The sequence below is a fragment of the Nelumbo nucifera genome, chromosome 3, assembly GCF_055504915.1.
Source record: "Nelumbo nucifera cultivar China Antique chromosome 3, China Antique-T2T, whole genome shotgun sequence".
In the NCBI taxonomy this organism is placed as follows: domain Eukaryota; kingdom Viridiplantae; phylum Streptophyta; class Magnoliopsida; order Proteales; family Nelumbonaceae; genus Nelumbo; species Nelumbo nucifera.
The window spans coordinates 49,446,848-49,468,704 of NC_142651.1; the positions used below are offsets into that span (position 1 = coordinate 49,446,848).

At 38.9% G+C, this 21,857-nt stretch overlaps 1 protein-coding gene across 1 annotated transcript; it reads right to left on the reverse strand.

Moving 5' to 3' along the window:
* Positions 1 to 2,739: 2,739 nt before the first annotated feature.
* Positions 2,740 to 20,200, reverse strand: LOC104609523 (putative fructokinase-4). The gene is made up of 5 exons (XM_010275850.3): positions 19,504 to 20,200; positions 5,633 to 5,883; positions 5,189 to 5,480; positions 3,845 to 3,997; positions 2,740 to 3,620 (listed from the first exon to the last, which is right to left on the reverse strand). Exons 1-5 carry the CDS (start codon positions 19,855 to 19,857, stop codon positions 3,246 to 3,248), a joined length of 1,425 nt encoding a protein of 474 aa, XP_010274152.1. The 5' UTR covers positions 19,858 to 20,200; the 3' UTR covers positions 2,740 to 3,245.
* Positions 20,201 to 21,857: the final 1,657 nt, after the last annotated feature.

Sequence of the window (21,857 nt, forward strand, 5' to 3'; positions counted from 1 at the left end):
ACTTATTTTCTAGACTCTAAAGTTGTGTTTGGTTTGAAAGAAAAGGTAAAGAGTAGGGTTCATGTTAATTCAATACTAACATTATTATGTGTAAATAACATAGTGATCATGTTTTAGGAAAAAAAAAACCTTTAGACTAGAAATTGTTGATATACAATATACATGCATACATGTTGTAACTCGCTCGTGATTGACCATCCAAGGGGTGTAAAAGGAGCATGTGGCAGGTGACGAGATGGCAAGGAAGGCTCGGATCAATCTACTAATGACAAAGGACTAATTTCACCCAAGATCGAAATATGAATCGTCGTCCTCTTGCAGATCCACTCACACAAGGAACCTTGAGGCATGATGAACCGAGTAAGGTTTGATAGGTTAGGGAGGCCCACGATTATGCCATGTCAGACCACATTTAATAGTTGACAAGGAGTTGGTTGGGTATATTTATAGCCTGAAATTAATATAGCGTGACCATTAGGACAATACCCATTAATGACTAAACTGAGGTGAGATAATATAAGTAAAAACTACATATGTGGAAAAGTCCTAAAGGAGGGTTAGGTGTAATGAAAACACTAAACCGACCCTCCTCTCCACCATATACAAAAAGACAAAAGGAAAGGAAGGTAAAGTCAACTATAAATACACTCAGGGGTGTCGTTAAAGGTAAGGAGAAGGTATTAGTTGAGAAGAAAATAAGAGCAAGAAGGAAGTTGGTGAAGGCAGTAGTCTCGTCCTGAATGAAGTCAGGTCTCTCCTAGGGCGAAAATCAGGCCAAAACTCAGTTCCACAAACAAGGTCAACCGAAGCAAGTTCCCTACTGTAGACAGACCAGGCCGGACCACTCTCCCCCGAGTTCTGGTCCCAACCGACCTCTTAGATCTTGCCACGTAGCCAACAACAGGATCCAACCCCAATACATGTATAGCTAGATAAATATATACATACATAAATACTTGCAAAGAAAAAATGCAACACACACATTTATGAATGTGTAATTGCATATGCATGCATGCAAGCAATGAATTAAGTTGGGTTCGTACTTTTCATTTTTCAACCCTAACCTTACCTGAACTTCATACCAACCCAACTAAACCTTATTTTTTTGGACTGGGTTCATTCTAACCTATCTCAAGTTGCAGCTCTAAGCTGAACCCTTCTTGGCCAAATAAGAAACTAAGGTCATTTTTGGTTTGTTTCTACATGCCTCATTCTTTCAATTTTTTCTCATTCTTGACAAGAATGAATTATATGAGAGCATTTTATTACAAAATTCATGACATTGGCCTCATTCATTTTAGAATGAAAAGTAAGTCCAGGGCACAAAATTTGAGGCAACCTGTAGTATAAAAAATAATTGTGCCCCATTTTGCCCATTTCCATTCTTTAAAGAGCTTTGTGCTGATAGTCACAAACCGCAGACCTATGTTTCTAAACTACCCAGTATAGAAATCTATCGTGAAAACTTATGTTGATGGATATTGACTGCCAGCCTTTCATGGTAAAAACTTGTGCTAGCAGCTTATGACCACCACCACAAAGCTTCTTTGAAAACTGAAAATGAGTAACATGTGACACAATTATATTATGTTTTACTATATTTTATGACTTTCTTATTACATTGTCTATATTGAATAATACCATTTTCAATTTGATGAAATTGTTAGACATTTTGTACTTCATGTTATTAATTTTATTTTTAATTTTACATTTTAAATTCCATTTCTATTTGGAAGTTCCAAACTCTTTTCTTCATTTGCACAAATGCTTATTCAATTCAACAAAATAATTTCCTTTTAATTAATGTTAAATAGGTGCTAATTGCTTCTTTTATATTTTCTCTATGCAACCAAATGCAAAAAGTTTTCTAGCTTCTTGTCTTTTTTTTCTTTTTGATATTTTGTATTATTGATGTGGGACCTACATGGTTGATTTGTGTTATATTTCCGGTGAGGATTGTATATATACCTATACTATTATTTTGGTTGATGAAAAAAATAAATGAAAATTAAATTTATAGCCAAATAAGTCCAAAACTTTATTATATTATTTTTTGTTAAAAAAAGCATTTGATTTATAGTCACCTTTTTCTCATTTTGCCCATTTCCATCCATTTTTGTCTGTTATATTTGAAAGGAACGAATAAGAATGAAAGCTGAACCAAACATGACCTAAAAAGTCAGATTGTCAGAATTTTAACCAAGTATAGCACTCTTTGGTGTATTACTAGTTTTACCCACACTATAGAAGGTGTCGAGAGTTGGAGTTCAAACTTTGAAGAGCAAGATGGAAAGGTGTTATAAACAACAGCATCTGTCATTCATTGGTTGATCTTGAGGGCCGAATTAGAAAATCAATAAATACACTAATAAATAAGGTAGTAATTTGTAATATTTTCCAGCAGTCAAAAATATTGATAAGAATGAAAATTCATACTGCTAATTTGGATGGGCAATACTTGTTACTGAAAAATCAAGACACTACTTGTTACCTCTGAATGCTTCTTTTGTAAGATAACTTTTGCGGAATGATTGGGAGTGCAAATAGGCAGTGTGAAATCTGCTTTACTTGAGGTTTGAATTTGTTTTGTTTGTTTTAGAGGAACACCATAAGACGATGTCATACCCACTTTACATGAGAGGAAATTAAGATGTGGAGGAGGTGGTGCAAATTTAAATTTGCATCTGTTCAGATTTGCACTGTAAAAAAACAGACTGGACCAAAATGCATCCGCAAAAGACAAAAAGGAGCGCTCATCAACTAAAAGATAAAAACAAACCCTCCTTTCGATCACAACAAGAACCAAAGAAATCTCAAGCCAAGAAGAAGAATGACTAATACTTGCTAGGGAGGCATACGTTCTATGGCAGTACAAATAATGAAATAAGCATGTAACAAATTACCCCACTAACCCACAACCCCAATTCACAATTCTCTCTTAATCGACTATGCACAATTGTAATGTATCTTATCAGTTAGATGTACAACACCATGTACCATGAGCTTCAAGCATTCAAATTGAGAATTCTTCTAACCCTGAAGCCTATACGTGGCAAATTAGGATTTTAATCTTGACAGTACCCAAAGAGGTGAACTCAATTTGTTTACCTCTTCAGGTTTTCAATCATTCACCCCTTGCCATAGGTCAGTTTTCATCAATTGCAATGCGAGAGAACGCATCTGGAAAAACAATTCTAGTCATCACCAACTTGTTGCAAAAGCCTTTTCAATCCTGCATCAAGATGTTACCATCTTCCTCCCCTGCACAGTCTGAAGCTTATACAATCAGAGACTACCTTTTGCAAAGAGACATGTTTCAGCTGATCGTTGCTTCCATTTATGACTGTCCTTGAAAGAAGTGATATTTCTGGAGTATCCATATTTTCATGAAGTAATTTGCTCCAGAACTCATCATCGTCATTGAGGTTTGAAACCCTAATTAACTCAATGACACTTTCCAAAGTGGCAACATTTCTACCAGCCCCACAACCCATGGCAGTTGCAGCACCCACTGCATTTGCAAGTGCTAATATATTAATTGTAGGCATATCGTGAAGAAAACCAAATGCAATAGCAGCAACGAAACTATCTCCACAGCCAACAGTATCAATCACATTCACCTGAAGAGGATTCAGAATATTAACAAAATTACAGAAATTTAAATGTTGAGGTAAAGAAGTACAAGCAAGTAGACTATTTCTTCAATGAGAAAATATGTTCCTTGTATGATAGCTCTAAACAGGTCTTGTATTGTTGATCCATTAAAATTGAGTGGTACTTATTGAGTTACTTTGTTATATCTGCCTACCCACAGTTCAGACAAAACAGTGCTACAAGTTGATACCTTGAATGCAGGTGCACAGGAGATGCTTGACATTGTTATTAGAATGGAACCTTTTGATCCCATTTTAACAATCACCCATTTTGTGCGCACTCCTTTCCTAAGCAACTGTTGTCCAGCCAATATTGGGTTTTCTATGCCAGTCAATGATTCAGCCTGCACATTATTTGTATTTGCAGATCATAGATTAAAAAGCAAGCAACGCTGAGCAAGAAAAGTATGGAATGGTAAACAAACTTTTCAGGGGCAAAAAAGTGAAAAAAAAATCCTATAACTGAAAATTTCGACTGAGTACTGACTAGCAGCAACACATAGCACCTATGATGTACTTAGGTCAAGGGAATTTGTATGAAAAATTTTGATCTCAAAAAGAAATTCTAAAATTTGAGAAGTTTATATAATAGGCCTGGGTTTCTTGGAGGTTGTATCAGCATTTCCCCAGCTGTTTGGACTTTTGAGTCTTGCAAGCAAGGAAAGGTAAATAATACATGCATTCTAGAAGAGGCTGAGACAGCGAAGCATTTGATCCTTCACTAAAGTGTACTGGATTTTCTTTCTCCATGTTTCTTTTAAGCCTTGGGGATTTTTTGGTGCTTTCTTCTATCTCTTGTGGAAATCCTAAACAGCTGGCAATCAAAGAAATTGAGATAATATGCCTCATATAAATAGAATATGTGGCAAGGAGAAAGTGCCAAGGAGAACTTCAGGAGTGGTATTTCCATGGCTATGGAATATGAATAAGGTGGGGGAGCAAAATTTAATCTTAGTGCACAACCTCTTATACATGATCACAATTTTTTAGATTATCACTACAATACAGCAGTTCATCTTCTCAAAGAAGAAAAACAGTTTAAAATTTTTAAATTATCTTGTTTGGAATTTAAACATAGATTAGCACCTAAAGTTGTTAGTAAGTCAAAGTAAATAAATATAAATGTTGCAGAACCGTCATTTGTGATTTACAAAAAGAAAAACCAGCAAACTATAGTATCTCAAATGATTTTTAAAGACTTCAAAATTAAAAAGCAAAAGAATGAATAATAATTATTCAACAATTCTATGAAATCCATGGAAAACCAGCTTCATGCATATCCATCAATAGCCAACTGTACTGACCAATATTGGTTTATATCATATCATGAATTCATGATATCAATATTCTCAGAAACACTTCATATTTATAAAAGGAACAAGATTCCACAATATTTTATCAAAGTAAAAATAAAAGCCCATATAAATAATTGTACAAGAGCACCATTTAGTAAGCAGTAAACATATGCATAAGATAACAAGCCTACATAGAAATATAAAGCAACATTAGCATCTATAAGAAGATTCCAATCAAACCTCATCAGAAGTTAAAAGAAGAACATCACTCGTCCGCAAGAACCAGTCAAGTGCTCTTTTCTGTTCAGGCGTCCCCTTAGAAAGTGATTTTCCCCGTGGTCCAGGATCAAAAAATATTGATGTCCCTACTTCCATGGCATAATCTAGAACAGACATAATTAAACTGGGAGAAAGCTCATCAAAGCCATAACCATTGCAAAATAGGATTTTTGACTTCTTGATTGCTAACTTTGCTTCTCCAGAAAGTTCACTCAGCCAACTGAATGCAGGCTCCTTACTAAAATCAGCTCGACTAGTAAAGAGAAAGAGGTAAAATCAGATAACTATGCACTCCAAAAGGCAAAGTAACCAACATATGAATGAGTACTGTGCAAGAGCATAAAAAGGAGGAATTTATTTCCCAAAAATCTTTCTTAATGTCAACTTTGATGGAAATTCATGTACCTGCAAAATCCATGTCTTTGCAAAGGGTCCACCAAAACCCAACATATAAGTGTTTCGTATGAGGCACTAGAGTTTGTAATAGAATCAGTATCTTCATCCAATCCAACCATACCAATTCCCTCATCATGAAGCACATCTAGGAGGAAGTGTCCATAGATTTCATTGCCCACATGACCAAGTGTTAGACATTTAAGACCTAGTCTTGCTGCCGCAATAGCCATGTTGCAGTTACCTCCAGCTTCCCAATAGCGCTGTGAGGCCCATGTTACAGCACCCACAAAAGAGATTCCATGTGAATATTTATAGAAAATTGAAAATATATATAAAATAGTTCCATTTTGCAGATTTTTTTATGAAACTAAGAATTTTCAAATTGGAGAAATGGGATGTATCCAAATTTACTATAAATAAAGGCACAGACAAGTTAACAAAATGTGGTAAACTGCAGTGTCCAATCCAGAGGAAGTAAAACAACAGCCAGTTTTAGACAAATCCATCACAGAAAATCCTTCCATGGCTTTCTTGGATGACCAAAACAGGAGTTGGTCTGTTTTAACAGGCATACATATGCACCGAGATACCCCCTCCTAAGAAAAAGAGAGAAGAAACTAAAGAAATAAAACGAATGTTACTTCTTTAAAAAAACTAAATAATAAATATACCTTTTTTGGAAGGAATTTTATTAAAGCAGAAGAGAGAGCAATACAACAGGGGGAGAGATTCCTCCCCAACTGCTAGATACCAACACATGGCTACAAGGAACAAGGCATAAAGTTCTCATTCCATACAATTTCCCCCCAATGCTCATAGAAAGTTTTGACCTTAAACCTGAAGAAGGGATTACAGACTGAAGCCCATCTAAATAGCAAACTTTCGGCTTTCCCACATATCTTCTCCTCAGAGGACAACTGATCTTCAAATGTCCTGCCATTCCTCTCTCTCCATATGCACCAGCAAACTGCAAAAGGGGTCATCTGCCACAGGCTTACTAAAAGCAAAAGGCCTCCAAGCCACCACCAAAGAGTATAAGTCTGGTTGTTCCATCCATTGGACTCCAAATAACTACAACATGTGAAGGTCCTCCCCTTCATTATTGCACCTAACCAAGGTGCTTTCGTGGAGGGAAGACAGTTCACTGATCAAATCCTCATTGCAAATGAGAGTTTGGAGAGCTTTAGGAAACCTAAGAAGAAGGGAGTGGTCTGCAAATTGGACTTGGAGAAGGCTTATGACTTAGTTGATTGGTCTTTCTTATTGGAGGTTTTGAGAAGCTTTGGCTCTGGAGACAGATGGTGTAAATGGATGTGGGGCTGTGTTAGGACTTGTCAACATTCTATCTTGGTGAATGGAACTGTGGTTGACTTCTTTCCTGCCTTGAGAGGTATAAGGCAAGGAGACCCACTCTCCCCCTTCCTATTCACCCTGATTGCCGATGTACTTGGGAGACTGATCAATAGAGCTGACTCGAGGAATTTGATAAAAGGGTGGTGTATAGAAAGGGAGGAGGTACCACTGACACATCTACAGTTTGCAGATGACACAATCTTGTCTTGTGAAGGTGGGGACATAAATTGGATCCGGAATTTAAAATTGGCAATACAACTCTTTGAGCAGATGTCTAACCTCAAGGTGAACTTTGATAAGAGTTGTGTGGTGGGAGTTAAATGTGGAGGAGAGGGAATTAGGTGAATACGCAAGTGTTCCAGGTTGTGCAATCTCGGATTGGCCTTTGACGTACTTGGGCCTCCCCTTAGGAGATAATCCTAAGAATGATAGATTTTGGAACCCGATAGTGGAGAGATTTGAGAAGAGGCTTGTGTCCTGGAGGAAAAACTATCTTTCCTTAGAGGGGAGAGCCACTCTGATTAGGTCTTCCCTAGCTAACCTACATGTTCACTTTCTGTCAGCGTTTAAGATCCCCACTAAGGTTTCCAACCTTTTGGAAAAATTAATGAGGGACTTTCTGTGGGAGCCTGGAGAGGAGAAGAGAGATCATAGGGTGAAATGGGAGGTAGTAAGTAGATGTAAAAAGCTAGGAGGCCTTGGGATTGGAAACATTAAAAAAAGGAATATGGCTTTGCTGGGAAAATGGTTGTGGAGGTTTACAGTGGAAAGAGATAAGTTGTGGACTAAGATTGTGGCTAGCATACATGGGCTGGAAGATAACAATTGGGATCTTGGAATCGCGGAAAGGGCTAAAACTGCTTCTCCTTGGAAATCCATTAATGATCTGCTTCCAGCTTTCTCCCCTTGGATCAGGTATGGTCTTAACTCTGGTAATTGCATAAAATTCTGGGAACAACTTTGGATAGGGGATTCACCTCTAGGATACCAGTTTCCCTCCTTGTATGCTCTGTCAAACTTGAAAAATGAACCTATTTCCTCTTTCTTAGGTCCTCAGACTCCACTTCTAGTTTTGGACGGAACCTAGGCCAAAGAAGGGCAATTAGGGACACAGACTTTCACAGTATTTTATCTTTGTTAACCATCCTTGAGAATGTTTTCTTGGATCCTAATAAGGACACCAGATTTTGGACTCCTTCCACCTCAACTACTTTCTCTTGTGCTTCGTTTTTTGAAACCTTAACTCAACCTCCTGCCACTATTGGGTTGTCCTTTCCAGTTAAAGAAATTTGGAGCAAGCCCATTCCTCCTCAGGTTGGTAGTTTTTGTTGGGAAATTTTCTTGAAAAGAATTAACACAAATGATTTGCTTCAAAAAAAAGACCCAATTCTTGTCTACTTCCTAATAGGTGTACTCTATGTAAAGTTGATGGGGAAACTGGTTACCACCTTATGGTTTCTTGTAAAGTTACTAAAACTGTATGGGAGTGGGCTCTCTCCCTCTTTGGGTGTTCTTGGAATCCCCCAGAGAGCGCACAAAGTCTGTTCTCTCCTATGTTTTTCAAATGGCCCAAGAAGAGAGGAAAGGTTATGTGGAGGAGCATTAGGGCAGCTATGTGTTGGCCCCTGTGGGAAGAAAGAAATTTACAAATTTTCTCAGACAAGGAAAGAACCTTGGAAGATCTATTAGACCTAATACTTTTAAGGGCTATCCACTGGCTAAAATCTTTGGAGCTGTTCTCAGACTTTCCTGTGGCTGACTTATTAAGAAATTGGAAAGAGATGGCTACCTCTGCTTTGTGTAAGAGGACTCTTAGCCCCTCCTGGTCCCCTCCTCCCTCTGGATTTATAAAACTGAATTTTGATGGCAATAGTTTGAGGAATCCAGGGCCTTTTGGGATTGGGGGAGTATTCAGGAATGAGGAAGGGAGTGTTATTGCTTTGTTCTCAGGCCCCATAGGAGAAGGAGACTATCTTAGGGCTGAGATCCTTGCAGCTCTGGAAGGAATACAAAGAGTAAAGGAACTGAATATCAGACGTATTTGGTCCTAGAAGGTGACTCGAAGGTGGTGATTAGTTGGCTGAAGGAAGAGGACAATGGTTTGTGGAGCTATAACAATGAAAAGAAAAAATTCATTTGGCTGGGTAGGGGCATTGAGATACAATACAGCTGGGTGAAGAGGACTACTAACTCATTTGCAGATGGCCTGGCAAGCAGGGGGTGAATAGGGAGTCCATCTTTTGGGCTCATTTTTAATTTTCTTTCATTGTATTCTGTTGGTGGGGAGTTAAGACATTTTACCTCCCCCTATTGTATCTAAAGTTTCACAAATCTTCACATCATCAATAAAGTTTTTTGTTACTGATAAAAAAAATAATAATAATAACTGCAACATGTGACTCCAGATGGCCTGAGAGAAATCACACTGAATCAAAAAGTGTAATATTATTATCATTCGCTCTGCATAAGCAGAAAGAGTATAAGTCTGGTGGTTCCATCCAATGGACTCCAAATAACTGCAACATGTGACTCCAGATGGCCTGAGAGAAATCACACTTGATCAAAAAAGTGTTGAATATTATTTTCATTTGCTCTGCATAAGCAGCAATGGTTCATAATCATTGTGCCTTTGGCTCATATCCACAGTGGGGATCTTCCCTTTGACTGCTGACCAAAGAAAAAGGATACCTTTGAGGGAAAATTTTGCCTCCAAATCCAATACCAGGGAACCACCTCACCAACATTGGCCAAACTGGCAAACATTGAACTTACAGAGAATTTGCCTAACCTATGACCTGTGCACCAGATCTGGTCCATTTTTAGCCAGCTGGGGCTTCATCCTCTCCACCAAGAGCATCAATTCAGTAAGAGTCTCTAGGTCCCAGTTGTTCACTGATCTCCTAAGCTGGGGAACCCACAGTGGATTGCTTCCAATCAGCTCATAAAAGTCGCTTATCTTTGCAAGTTTATCTTGAGCAAGCACATAAATGGTTGGGAATACTTGGCTTAGCAGCCTATCACCACACCACTGATCCTTCCAGTAGTAGATCTTCTCACCATTTCTAGGTCTGAAGGATATGAGCTTGAAAAAACAATCTCTGTGGAGCATTATACCTTTCCATAAGCTTGAACCATATGAGCCAATCACTGGATTTGTTTCCCAGCCAAGACCAGCTTCACCATACTTACAGTTTATCAATTAGAGTATGTAGAGAACATTGATGTGGGCCCCACAGCTGTGGTACCACTCTGTCCGTAGGGTAGAATGTATCTAGTCACAGCTGTGGTTATTTTGTTGTTCTGTTATTTCTAGTTTCAGTTTTATATTGGTTGTTATTTGTTAGCAGTTATGATGTAAACACCAAGGGCAGATATGTCCTTTCATGTAACTAGCATAACCTATATATATTAACTTAAAGTGGCGGCGGCAGAATAATTGACATTCTGTTCTTCTCCTCAAAATCTGTGTTCTATTGCTCTTCCATCACTCTTTCTTCTACATCTTCTTCACTTTCTCTTCTCATCGAACCTAAAATCTCTTAGTGATCAAGACTGAATAGCAGTCTTGAAAACCTACATGGTATCAGAGCCAAGTTAGGGTTTTTCATGTGAGTCTAATACCAGCCGACCACATGAGAATCTCCTAGGACTGAAAGCTGAAAAGGAGGAGTTCGCAGACTGATTCTTGGAGATCGCCAGAGGTACTAGCAGCTGTTGGAAACTTGCTAGGGTTGCAGAGTGTTAGTGGTCAGGAAGGATCAGAGAAGACTAGGGTTCAGGTAACCCTAGAAGGCAACGAACTATTTTTTCCTTGTAAGTTGTTACTTTTTAATAGAAGTTCTTTCAGAGAAGATAGGTTGGACCTATCTGGAGGGGAAGGCCGAACCATTCTAGCTCTTTCTCTCTTCGATTTCCTAGGGTTTTACATCAAACCCTGGACCGAACTGTGTTCCTCTCTACTCTAGGGTTTGAAAGTGATCTGCGGCAAGCCCTAGTGGTTGACTGAACTTTGTGATCTACCTAGAGCTACTCTTACGTTGATTGGTAGATCCGATCAGATTCTAGGGTTTCTTATTAATCCTACTGCAAGCTCATCTATACAGTTTGGACTGTGCGACTGAATTGCTTCCTCTCAGGACTGATTAAAACCCTACTGAAAGCTCATCTATATAGTTTGGACTGTGCGACTGAATTGCTTCCTTTCAGGACTGATTAAAACCCTAACTTTCCCTAGCATATCAGTTTTGTTTTAAAGCTGTTCTCAAAGTTCTAAGGAGGTTAGAGATCTACGGACAGCTACTACTGTGTTGGCTAATTGGTTTCAGATCAGAATTACTTCGGTTTTGTGCACATACACTGAGAATACAGATAAGGCCTATACTGTTTTCATTGTGATTGGTGATTCAAGTACTGTTTGAGACTTGACAGAAATGGAGTCTAAAATTCAGGCAAAAGGCAGTCTTGGGAACATCAGTTATGGTGGTATTTCTGAGATGGATGGTCAAATTACGACCGTAAAGTTTGATGGATCAAACTATTTGGAATGGGCCCAATCAGCCATGATGGCTATTGGTGGAAGAGGTAAATTAGGGTACCTCCTGGGAGATATGAAAGAACCTTCCAAGGGAGACCCGACATATACCAAGTGGATGCAAGAAAACTACTTGGTTATGACATGGCTGTGTAATTCTATGCAGCCTCATATTAGCCGGAATTATTTGTGGGTAAAAACAGCTAAGGAGATATGGGATGTTATGAAAGAAACTTACTCCCAACCCCTTAATGTTGCCAAAGCATATGAATTGAAATGTGAAGTGAACACCCTTAAACAAGGAGAGAAACCGGTACCGGTCTACTTCTCTACCTTGAAGTCCCTGTGGCATGAGATTGATCACTTAGAGACTCTTGAGTGGGAGAGTCCCAAAGATGCTCAGACCCATAGAAAGCACATTGAGACAATCAGAGTGTTTGAGTTCCTGGCGGGACTGAACTCAGAATATGATATTGTGAGGCAGTAGATTTTAACTAGAGACAATGTGACTCTCTCTCAGGCTTACTCATTTGTACATAGTGAAGAAACCAGAAGGAAGGTTATGATGCAACCCATATCAGCCTTTGTAGCGGCTACACCCAAATCAGGGGGTGATTCAGAGAAGGACAAGAGGAAGGAAGACAAGAAGGATGTAGTATGTGAACATTGTAAGAAACCCAAACATACAAAAGAGACATGTTGGAAACTGCATCCCCACTTGGTTCCTGCGAAGTTAAGAAACAAGAAGGGCACTGCTCATATAGCCATGAACACTGATTCAGCATCCTCATCTGGCACAAAAGGAACATCTTTGGAGACCTTAGATGCAGTTCGGGCTGCCCTAATACAGGTAGAAAAGGAGGTTGGAAATTCAGCTCAGCCACTGCAGCCTCCATCAGCCCCTGTCACATCTGCCTTCGCCCATTCAGGTACTCGAGCTTCAGCCTATCATGCCTCAGCTCCAGGTACTACTGAAACTTGTTGGGTAATAGACTCAGGTGCATCTGATCACATGACTAGCTTGCCTTCACTGTTTACTACTTACCATTTGTCTTCTGGTAGGGATAAGGTATCTATTGCTGATGGCTCCCTGGTTCCTATTTCTGGGAAGGGTGAGAGTGGGGCAGTTCCTTTACCTATTCCATTCGGTGATGAGAACTGCAATGGTGAGGGTGGTCAGAGGGATCAGGAGTTGAGGGAAAGCTGTAATGGTGAGGGTGGTCAGAGGGATCAGGAGTTGAGGGTTTATCACAGACAGTGCAGGCAGGTTGATCCTGATCATCAGCAGTCTAGACCAGCTCCAATCTCATCTGCAGCTCCAGGTCCAGATACTTCAATCCCAGAGCCCATAGAGACTTCCCCTACAGATGATCTTGACCTTCCAATTGCAGTCCGTAAAGGGAAACAACATTGTACCACATCCACAGCCCACTGTATTTCCCATTTTTTATCCTATGATCGCCTATCTCCTACCTACAGGTCCTACCTTAGCTCCATTTCCAATGTCCCTATTCCAAGAACAGTGCAAGAAGCCCTATCCGTCCCTGAATGGGAAGATGCAATGCAAGTTGAGATGGATGCTCTGTTGAAGAACAACACCTGGGAGGTAGTTGATTTGCCAAAAGGAAAGAAACCAGTTGGGTGCAGATGGGTATTTACGGTGAAGCATAATGCAGATGGATCTATTGAGAGGTATAAAGCTCGGTTAGTTGCAAGAGGGTTTACACAGACTTATGGCATAGATTACTTGGAGACATTTGCACCAGTAGCCAAGATGACTACTATTCGAGTTCTCTTGTCCCTTGCAGCAAGTCACACTTGGCCTTTATACCAAATGGACGTGAAAAATGCCTTTCTGAATGGAGATCTGCAGGAAGAAGTTTACATGTGTTTGCCTCCTGGCTTCTATGATGCAAAAGTAGGTAAGAAGGTCTACCGGCTCAACAAGGCTTTGTATGGTTTGAAACAATCACCTAGGGCTTGGTTCGATAGATTTAGACTAGCACTTGTGAAGTTTGGATATGTATAGGCCCAGTCAGATCATACCCTATTCATCAAGAGGGTGGAGTCCTCTTTGACACTGTTGGCAGTATATGTTTATGATATTGTGGTCACAGGGAATGATAGCCATGAGATTGAGTCTCTTAAACAGCTTCTTCACCAAGAATTTGAGGTGAAGGACCTTGGTGTACTTCGGTATTTTTTGGGTATTGAGGTTGCTAGATCCAAACAGGGGATCTTTATATCTCAGAGGAAATATGTCCTAGACCTGTTGGCAGAAACTGGAATTAGGTGTCAAGCCTGCAGATACACCAATTGAATAGAATCACAGGATTAGTGCCGAGAGTGGGGAGCTTCTTGAAGATAAAGTTATGTTCCAGCAACTGGTAGGAAAGCTCCTATATCTCTGCCTCACTCGGCCAGATATTACTTATGTTGTTAGTGTTGTTAGTGTTGTCAGCCAGTACATGCATTCTCCTAGAACCACACATCTTCTTGCGGCAGAAAGAATCTTAACCTACTTGAAGAGATGCCCAGGTAGGGGTATACTTTTCAAGAACAACAATCACATGAAAGTGGAGGTTTATACTGATGCAGATTGGGCTGGGAGTGTTGATGACAGAAGGTCTACCTCGGGATATTGTGCCCTTGTGGGAGGAAACCTTGTCTCCTGGAGAAGTAAGAAACAAAGTGTGGTCTCCCGGTCAAGTGCTGAAGCAGAATACAGGTCCATGGCCAATGGAGTGGCTGAAATCCTATGGCTAAGATCTCTACTTGAGGAGTTGGGTATTGAGTATGAGAAGCCCCTGATGCTGTACTGTGATAATCAAGCCGCCATTAATATAGCACATAATCCAGTACAGCATGACAGAACCAAACACATTGAAGTTGACCGCCATTTTGTGCGAGAGAGGGTCTCATCTCAAGAAGTATGCCTCCCTTACATCACATCCAGTATGCAACTAGCTGACATTCTTACTAAAGCCGTATCAAGAAAGAAGCTAGAGACGGATCTATCCAAGTTGGGAATGATGAACATATACTCCCAACTTGAGGGGGAGTGTAGAGAACATTGATGTGGGCCCCACAACTGTGGTACTACTCTATCCGTAGGGTAGAATGTATCTAGTCACAGCTGTGGTTATTTTGTTGTTCTGTTATTTCTAGTTTCAGTTTTATATTGGTTGTTATTTGTTAGCAGTTATGATGTAAACACCAAGGGCAGATATGTCCTTTCATGTAACTAGCATAACCTATATGTATTAACTTAAAGTGGCGGCGGCAGAATAATTGACATTCTGTTCTTCTCCTCAAAATCTGTGTTCTATTGCTCTTCCATCACTCTTTCTTCTACATCTTCTTCACTTTCTCTTCTCATCGAACCTAAAATCTCTTAGTGATCAAGACTGAATAGCAGTTTTGAAAACCTACAGAGTACACCTTACATTTTCTAACCAAGCGGCAACTAATAGAAAGAAAATAGAAGACAAAGGAGAGAGAGAGAGAGAGAGAGAGAGAGCAAATAAGAAGCCGAATTTCTCTGATGCCTCAAGGTTTTCCACATGCACAAAAAGAGGCAAAATACTTTGGCATTGTAGAAGGACAGCAGTTCTTTGGAGCATTTGGTGTGAAAGGAACACCAAAATGTTTGAGAATAGAGCACAGAAACTGGAAGATACAATAGACCTCATTAGGTTAGGGTGGTCCATTGAGTTTTGACTAGGGATTAGTTCAAAGGAATCCCCATGAACTCAATCCTAAGAGGATGGACTGCAATTTCTGGATAGGGTTCCAAGCAGCTATCAGGTTCCCCGACTTTGAACACCCCTTGAAGCTGGAAATATAAAGCTGAATTTTGATGGTGTTGCCATGGGAATCTGGGCCAATTAGGTATTGAAGGAGTAATCAGAAGTGAAGCTGTATTAATATTATTAAGCTATTCAGGACCAATGGGAGAAAGAAATTCTTTGAGAGCAAAAATTGCATGCACCATTGACTGGGTGGTTGTTAAAATTATGCCTGATAAGAACTTGAATAGGAAATGAAATGATGAAAACAGATAGAAGAATGAAAAGAACAAAAAGGAAAAAAACATTAATCCAATTTCCTTGTGAACATTGTCAAAAAGAATTGGTATCCAACGTTGTACTGTATACCATGTGGCTACAGACTGACTTGATGGTTGGAGTCAATAAATGAGTGGTTATTGGACAGAGAACTGCACAAGAACAGAACAAGCCCATAAAGTTGACAAGATAATAGAATTGTAGAACCAACTTACCAACCCACTGATATTGGAAAAAGATCCAGGGTCTTATGTACAATGATAAGGGTCCAGATTTTTCAAGCAATGGGAAGGTTATCACCACGTTGCTGCAGGGTTGGAGTTGGACAGTGAGGAAGGGTACAAGATTGGCCCAGGTGGGTTGGAGCATCCTATTGACCAGCCAAAATAAGTACTTAGGGATTGTTGCTAAGAAGTTGCATAATTACCCCCATCGAGGTCAAGGCAATTGTGGAGGCACACCCAGAGGTTGCAGCAGGGTGAGACAACAGGCTGTTAAATAGATAGTTGTCTTTCCTCTATACATTTTTATTTTTATTTTGTTTGCTCTGTGGGGCTACGCAATGGGGGTAGCCCATCCCCCAAACCCATAACCCCCCAACCCTTGTGCAGGTGGGATTTGATCCCAAGTCTCTGCTACAACCAGCCAGAGACCTTATCAATTAGCCAGTTGGCATCTTGCATCTTTCCTCCATAAACATCACCCACCTTTCTCAACCAATACCAACCACCAAGAACAGGAAAAAGGGGGCAAAATAGTGATAAGATGCTATCCATGAGAACCCTTGAAGAATATCGTCCATGGAAAAGGGGGCAAAAGGTTTAGGCCCTGTTTGGCAACGTCTGCGAGAGTGTTTCTGCTATTTCTGGCGTTCCTGCAGAACAAAAACATGTTTGGCAAAAATAAAACGAAAGAAACGAGCCATTCCTGCACGAGAACAGCACCCAAAGAACACGTTCTTTGGGAGTGACAAATCAACGCTCTCAAAGAACACGTTCTCTTGGAATGTGAGGTTCCCACAACATCCCTTATTAGTTATGAATACGTGTGCCACATTCTCACGTGAGAGTAGGGGCATTTTTGTCATTCCACTCAAAATAATAAACTCTAAGCCATAATGTTCATTCAGCGTTCCTTCGACCTCATCTCTACCAATGCACAACCCAGGGAGGTGAACACTAAGTCAAGGACAGTGAATAGCTGGAAACACATCTCCAATGACTTTTTCCAAACCAAAACCATTTATACAGGTATGGTTTTCTTCCTTCTTGCCGTTTCTTTATTGTAGACATGTGGATGCTCTGTTTTTTGGTCCTCTGATCTGTAGTTCTCCCAACCCTTGTTTTCAGAGATAGAGATAACGATAGCTAGCTTAAAACACTAGTAGATAACTCTGCATTTCTCCCAACCTGTTTTGGTTGGAGCTAGGCCTTAAATCGTAAAACGTAATTATTCTCCCAAAACCAGAGAATCTAACACGTTACAAGCAAGGTGAGATAATGGATATACAGCATGTCAGTCTCCACACACTCTTCTCTTAAACAAATAATCCAACAATGGCTTCCAACCCTTGTGCAAGTTCAACCCCCCAAACCCTGCAAATCTTCTCTAATCTGTCCACCAACTTCCTCTCTAAACCAACATGTACAAGTAGTAAAAGCAAACCCATTACTAATGGGGCAAGACAGGAGCAATTTCTATTACAAAGTGATTAAGGAAGTTCAAGTGGTGCCACATTTTATTGGTGAATGGGGAGATATTACTATAACATTGAAGGATGGGACCAAGGTAAACCTTGGAAGTGTACCCAGGTTTAGGAAAGTTGTCAATTATTGCCTTTCCATGGCTGATTAATCTGTGGTTTCGGAGGTAAAGGAAGCTCGGCTGAAAGATTTTCTGATGGCCTTGTTTGTTTAATTTGTTTTGCGAATTCAACCAAAGGTCCTTTAAATGAGATATGTAATAGTTTTTCTTTTTGGAAAGTTTAGCAGGAATTCTGTAGATGGTAATTACAAGGAAACTTGTTTGAAATATTGATTTATACGACTTTTGTTGCTTGGTAGTTGGGAAAGTCTGTCTTGCATGCATTGGTTTTATGTGAGTTTGTTAGAAATCTACCATTAATTATCTATTGATACTTGAGAATGGAAATGGTAGAATATAAAAGAAAAACACATAGAGCAAAACAGACCCACAGGAAACAGAGCATAACAAGAAACACTTGACAAAGACTAAAGGCTAAGGACTAAGCACATGCAACTAAAGACTAACACAGCACGACCCCTAAACACCTAAACAAGACCAAAAACACCATTGTTAACTTTCAAACTTCCTGAATATGCACCAGATATTCTAGTGTTTACAACTTATTTCTATTGTTAATTCTACGATTTTCTTACACAAATATCCTACTATTTCCAAATCCCAAAAAGAGCATCACCATTCATTCATCAAAACTAACAACATTTGTTAGGAGTGGCCGAATTATTTCCATTTTATTTATTTTATATTTGTAGTTATGTTGTTCACTTCTACTGTTTACCTTAAATAGTGGAATGATGAAAAATTTACAGTTCAAAACACGGGCAAGAAATAGTTTAGTTATCCAAACATTATTTCTATTTCTATAGAACAAAAATTCATTCTCAATGAACAAATTGCCAAATGCCTCTGTTGTTCCTGAAGAGTAAGAAATAAAATTCTTGTTCCAGAACAAGAATTTCCTCGAGAACAGGAACAAGTGAGAACATTGCCAAACAGGGCCTTAAAGTCTTCACCCAATGCACCACTTAAACTGAGATGCTCTCTAAGGTGTCTTCCTTAGGTTGCTTCTCATCACTGAAGACGTTATCATTCCTCTCTTTCCAACCTGTCCATAGGATTGCAGCCCTCATGCATCTCCACAGGTACCTCCCTCTCTTCCTTGGAAACATAAGGATGGTCTAAAGAGACCATCAAATAATCAGGAAGAGTTTTCCTAGAACCAGAACAAGAGAGAAATTGTTCCCAAACACCAGCCACAAAAGGATAGGAAAACAGTAGCAGAAAGGTAGCTTCTCCATTTGCATTGCACAAGGAGTAGTTGTTTGGTGAAAGGCACTGGCTGGGTTTTCATTTTTGGAGATTTTTAAAAGTGCTGATTTTCGAATAGAAGACCTCTCAGCAGAAAGCCCTCATTTTTGGTGGCACAGGACACAGGTCTATATATGATGAGTGGAGGAGTAAAGGACTTTAAAGAAAGAATCAAAAGAAAAGATGTCTGAAGTTTCAGTAATTCAAATTTGACTATCTTCCAAGGAAGTATCTAAGTAAAACTCTTCTAAAGACCTTAATAATACGAGAGTGTAAGCTCTTACTCTGCTCAATTCCTTCTATAATTTCACAGTGTGTGCGTCCAATTTTCGTATTCAGTTATCATGATCTAATGAATTTAATATATTGCTCAGGTTTTCATCATATATTTCCAACTAAACGCATTGTTCCTTAATTCCGGCATCTAATTTCCATTGTACAGAACCCCATCTTGTATCCCTTCCCTAAAAGATAACCACACGATAGTGATACAAATTTGAGACAGACTAGTAGTTGTTCGATAAAAAAGAACACTATGCATCTTAACTGAAACAATTGCAATTGTAAACCAAAAACCCCCCATTATTACTTGCACACTATTTCAATCTAGGAAAAAGGGTGTCGACTTCTCTCAAACTCCAACACGTCGCACTGGCCAAACTCAAACTTCTAACAAGATCGATTTCCTTCATTGCATTGATCGATGAATCAGAAAAATGTAAAAAACAACATAAAACAGAAACTAATAAAAATCTCGGATTATAAACCAGTAAACTATTGATTTTGCGTTTCTTTTTGTCTTTTTCGAAGAAACTAAGAATCAGATAACTATAACGAAAAAAAAACTAGTAACCTACCTTATCAGGCTTCGATGCTGATAACTGTTCCATGTAGGCCAGTCTCTCGTCGAACGACGCCGGTGGCAACTCGGGGACATTGAGAACTATATCGACGCAGAGATTACCGAGAGTAACAACGTCAGCCTCCTTAACGATTACACTCTTCAACCTCTCCTCCTCTCCACGATCGCCCAGGAAGCTCAAAGAACTGGGACGATTCTTCGGAGCCGAGATGTCAATTCCCTTGCGGTTAAAGATCGAAAGAGCTCCACATTTCGCCGAATTTGGCGGGAAGAGACGATTGATGATCCGAGGGTCTTGAGAGAAACCAGACTGTGGAGATGTTACGCTGGGAAGCTTGAGGAGATGCATCGAGAGAGAGAGAGAGAGAGAGAGAGGGGGGGGAATGTTAGTACATGGAATGAAAGAAAAAGAAATTGAAAACCTAAGTTGGCTTGAAGTTAAGTTCAGTGAAGTTGAAGTGGAAGACGTGAAGCAAAAGACTCTGAAAAGGTTTTAGTGTTTGTTTGAGGTTGAGACTTGAGACGAGAGGTTGAGGGTGAGAGTGAGGCCAGGAACGAAAGCAAGTAGGCCAAGTGGAATTTTCAATTTTCAACCCTTCCACATATTCTCCAGTTCGGAGAGCTTTTAGGAACCTGAACACAGCATACCTGTTTTCATGGACATACCCAGTAGTACCCACTGGCCACTACCACTATCCATTAAATGGGGTCAGTGAAAAATACCCCTCAACTTTCATTTGTGAAAGATTCCTTTGAACTTTTACTTTGCCAATATCTACCCATGTTCTTTTATTTTTCATGTAAATAAGGCAATGGCCATTTTATCTATAAAAATCCGTAATTAAAAAGGGGTATTTTTGTCCCAGTAGTACCTACTGAGTGGGAAAGTTATTTATCCACCTAAAAGATGAATATCACTTATCCAGGTAAGTGGTACCTAAGAAAATAAACTTTCCCTGGTCCCTACATAAATCTTAAAAAAGAACATGGGATTATTGGTCAATGGGAACCAAAATCCCATTGACCAACTTTCCCCCTTCTCAAAATCCAAAAAAGAGAATCCCCTTAAACCCTAATCGACAAAAAAATTCCTTCATTTCTTCAATTGAAATCGAAACTAAAACCAAAACCAATTAAAATAACAATAATCATTTTTTCACTTGCATAGAAAACAAATTCTTGATCCATTTAATATGAATGTCTCTCTTCATCTTAAAATATAAAAATTACTAGCGGGGACCCGTGTGATGCACGGGATTTACCAAGGAAAGTGAAATAACCAATACTTATAACTAAGGAAAGAATGCAATGTTGTTTAAAATAATTAAATTAATCTATAGTTAACTTTTTTAGTCATTAACTAAATTAATCTAAGTCCAAACTCAAGGTTTAAGACTTTGGATTAGGCTTGGATTGATCCTCATTGTGACCTAACCAACCCAAGTTGTATGAATCGTAACATTCGTAATTGGACTGGACCAATGTCACCAAACCAAGTGCAACCCATGCATGCATTATTTTTAGTTTTTTTAACTATTTTTAGATAATATTGAAGCCAAATGAACTATGAGGGATGGGCCACCCACATTGTGTGGCCTAATTAACCAAAAAATTAAAAATTTTGGGCTAAATTTTGATAGTGTATTAGTAGCTTTTAAGGCTTCTTGGCCTAGCCCAACCCACACCTTAAGTGTATATATATAACAATTTCTATATATATTAATATAAATTTGTTATCTAAATATCCACATATGCATATAACTTCCAAGTTGAGCTTATTAGGGGTTGTTTAGTTTGGGCCCTATCCATAAAGCCATCATTGGATTCTAAAAGTTTGATACCCAATTAGAGTTCAAATATGATTATCCCTGATAATGTGTGGGCTTGATGCATATCTCAGCCAGCCCTAACTCAAAAGAAAATAGTTTATTGAGTTTGCAAATTTATAGATCTAATCGGGTTAGGTTAAGTTATAAACAATTTGTTACTTTTTATTATTAATTTTAATTATCTTACCAATACTAATTTTTAATAGTTGCTAGATAACACCTAGGGGTGAGAATTTGGTTTATTCAGTTAAAAATCGAACCCAATAAATCGAAATTTAAAAAACTGAACAGGAAGAAAATAAAAACTAAAATAACCAAAAGCAATTTTTTTTATTCCATTTTTTGTTATTTTGGTTAAAACCAAATTTTAATAATATATACTCTATTATCTATATTATAGCATATAATATATATTATGAAATCAATTTTCATTATATTATATATTATATCTTACATATTATATATCGTATATTACATATAATAATAGAAAGTTTAGTTAATTTGGTTAACCAAGTTTCTA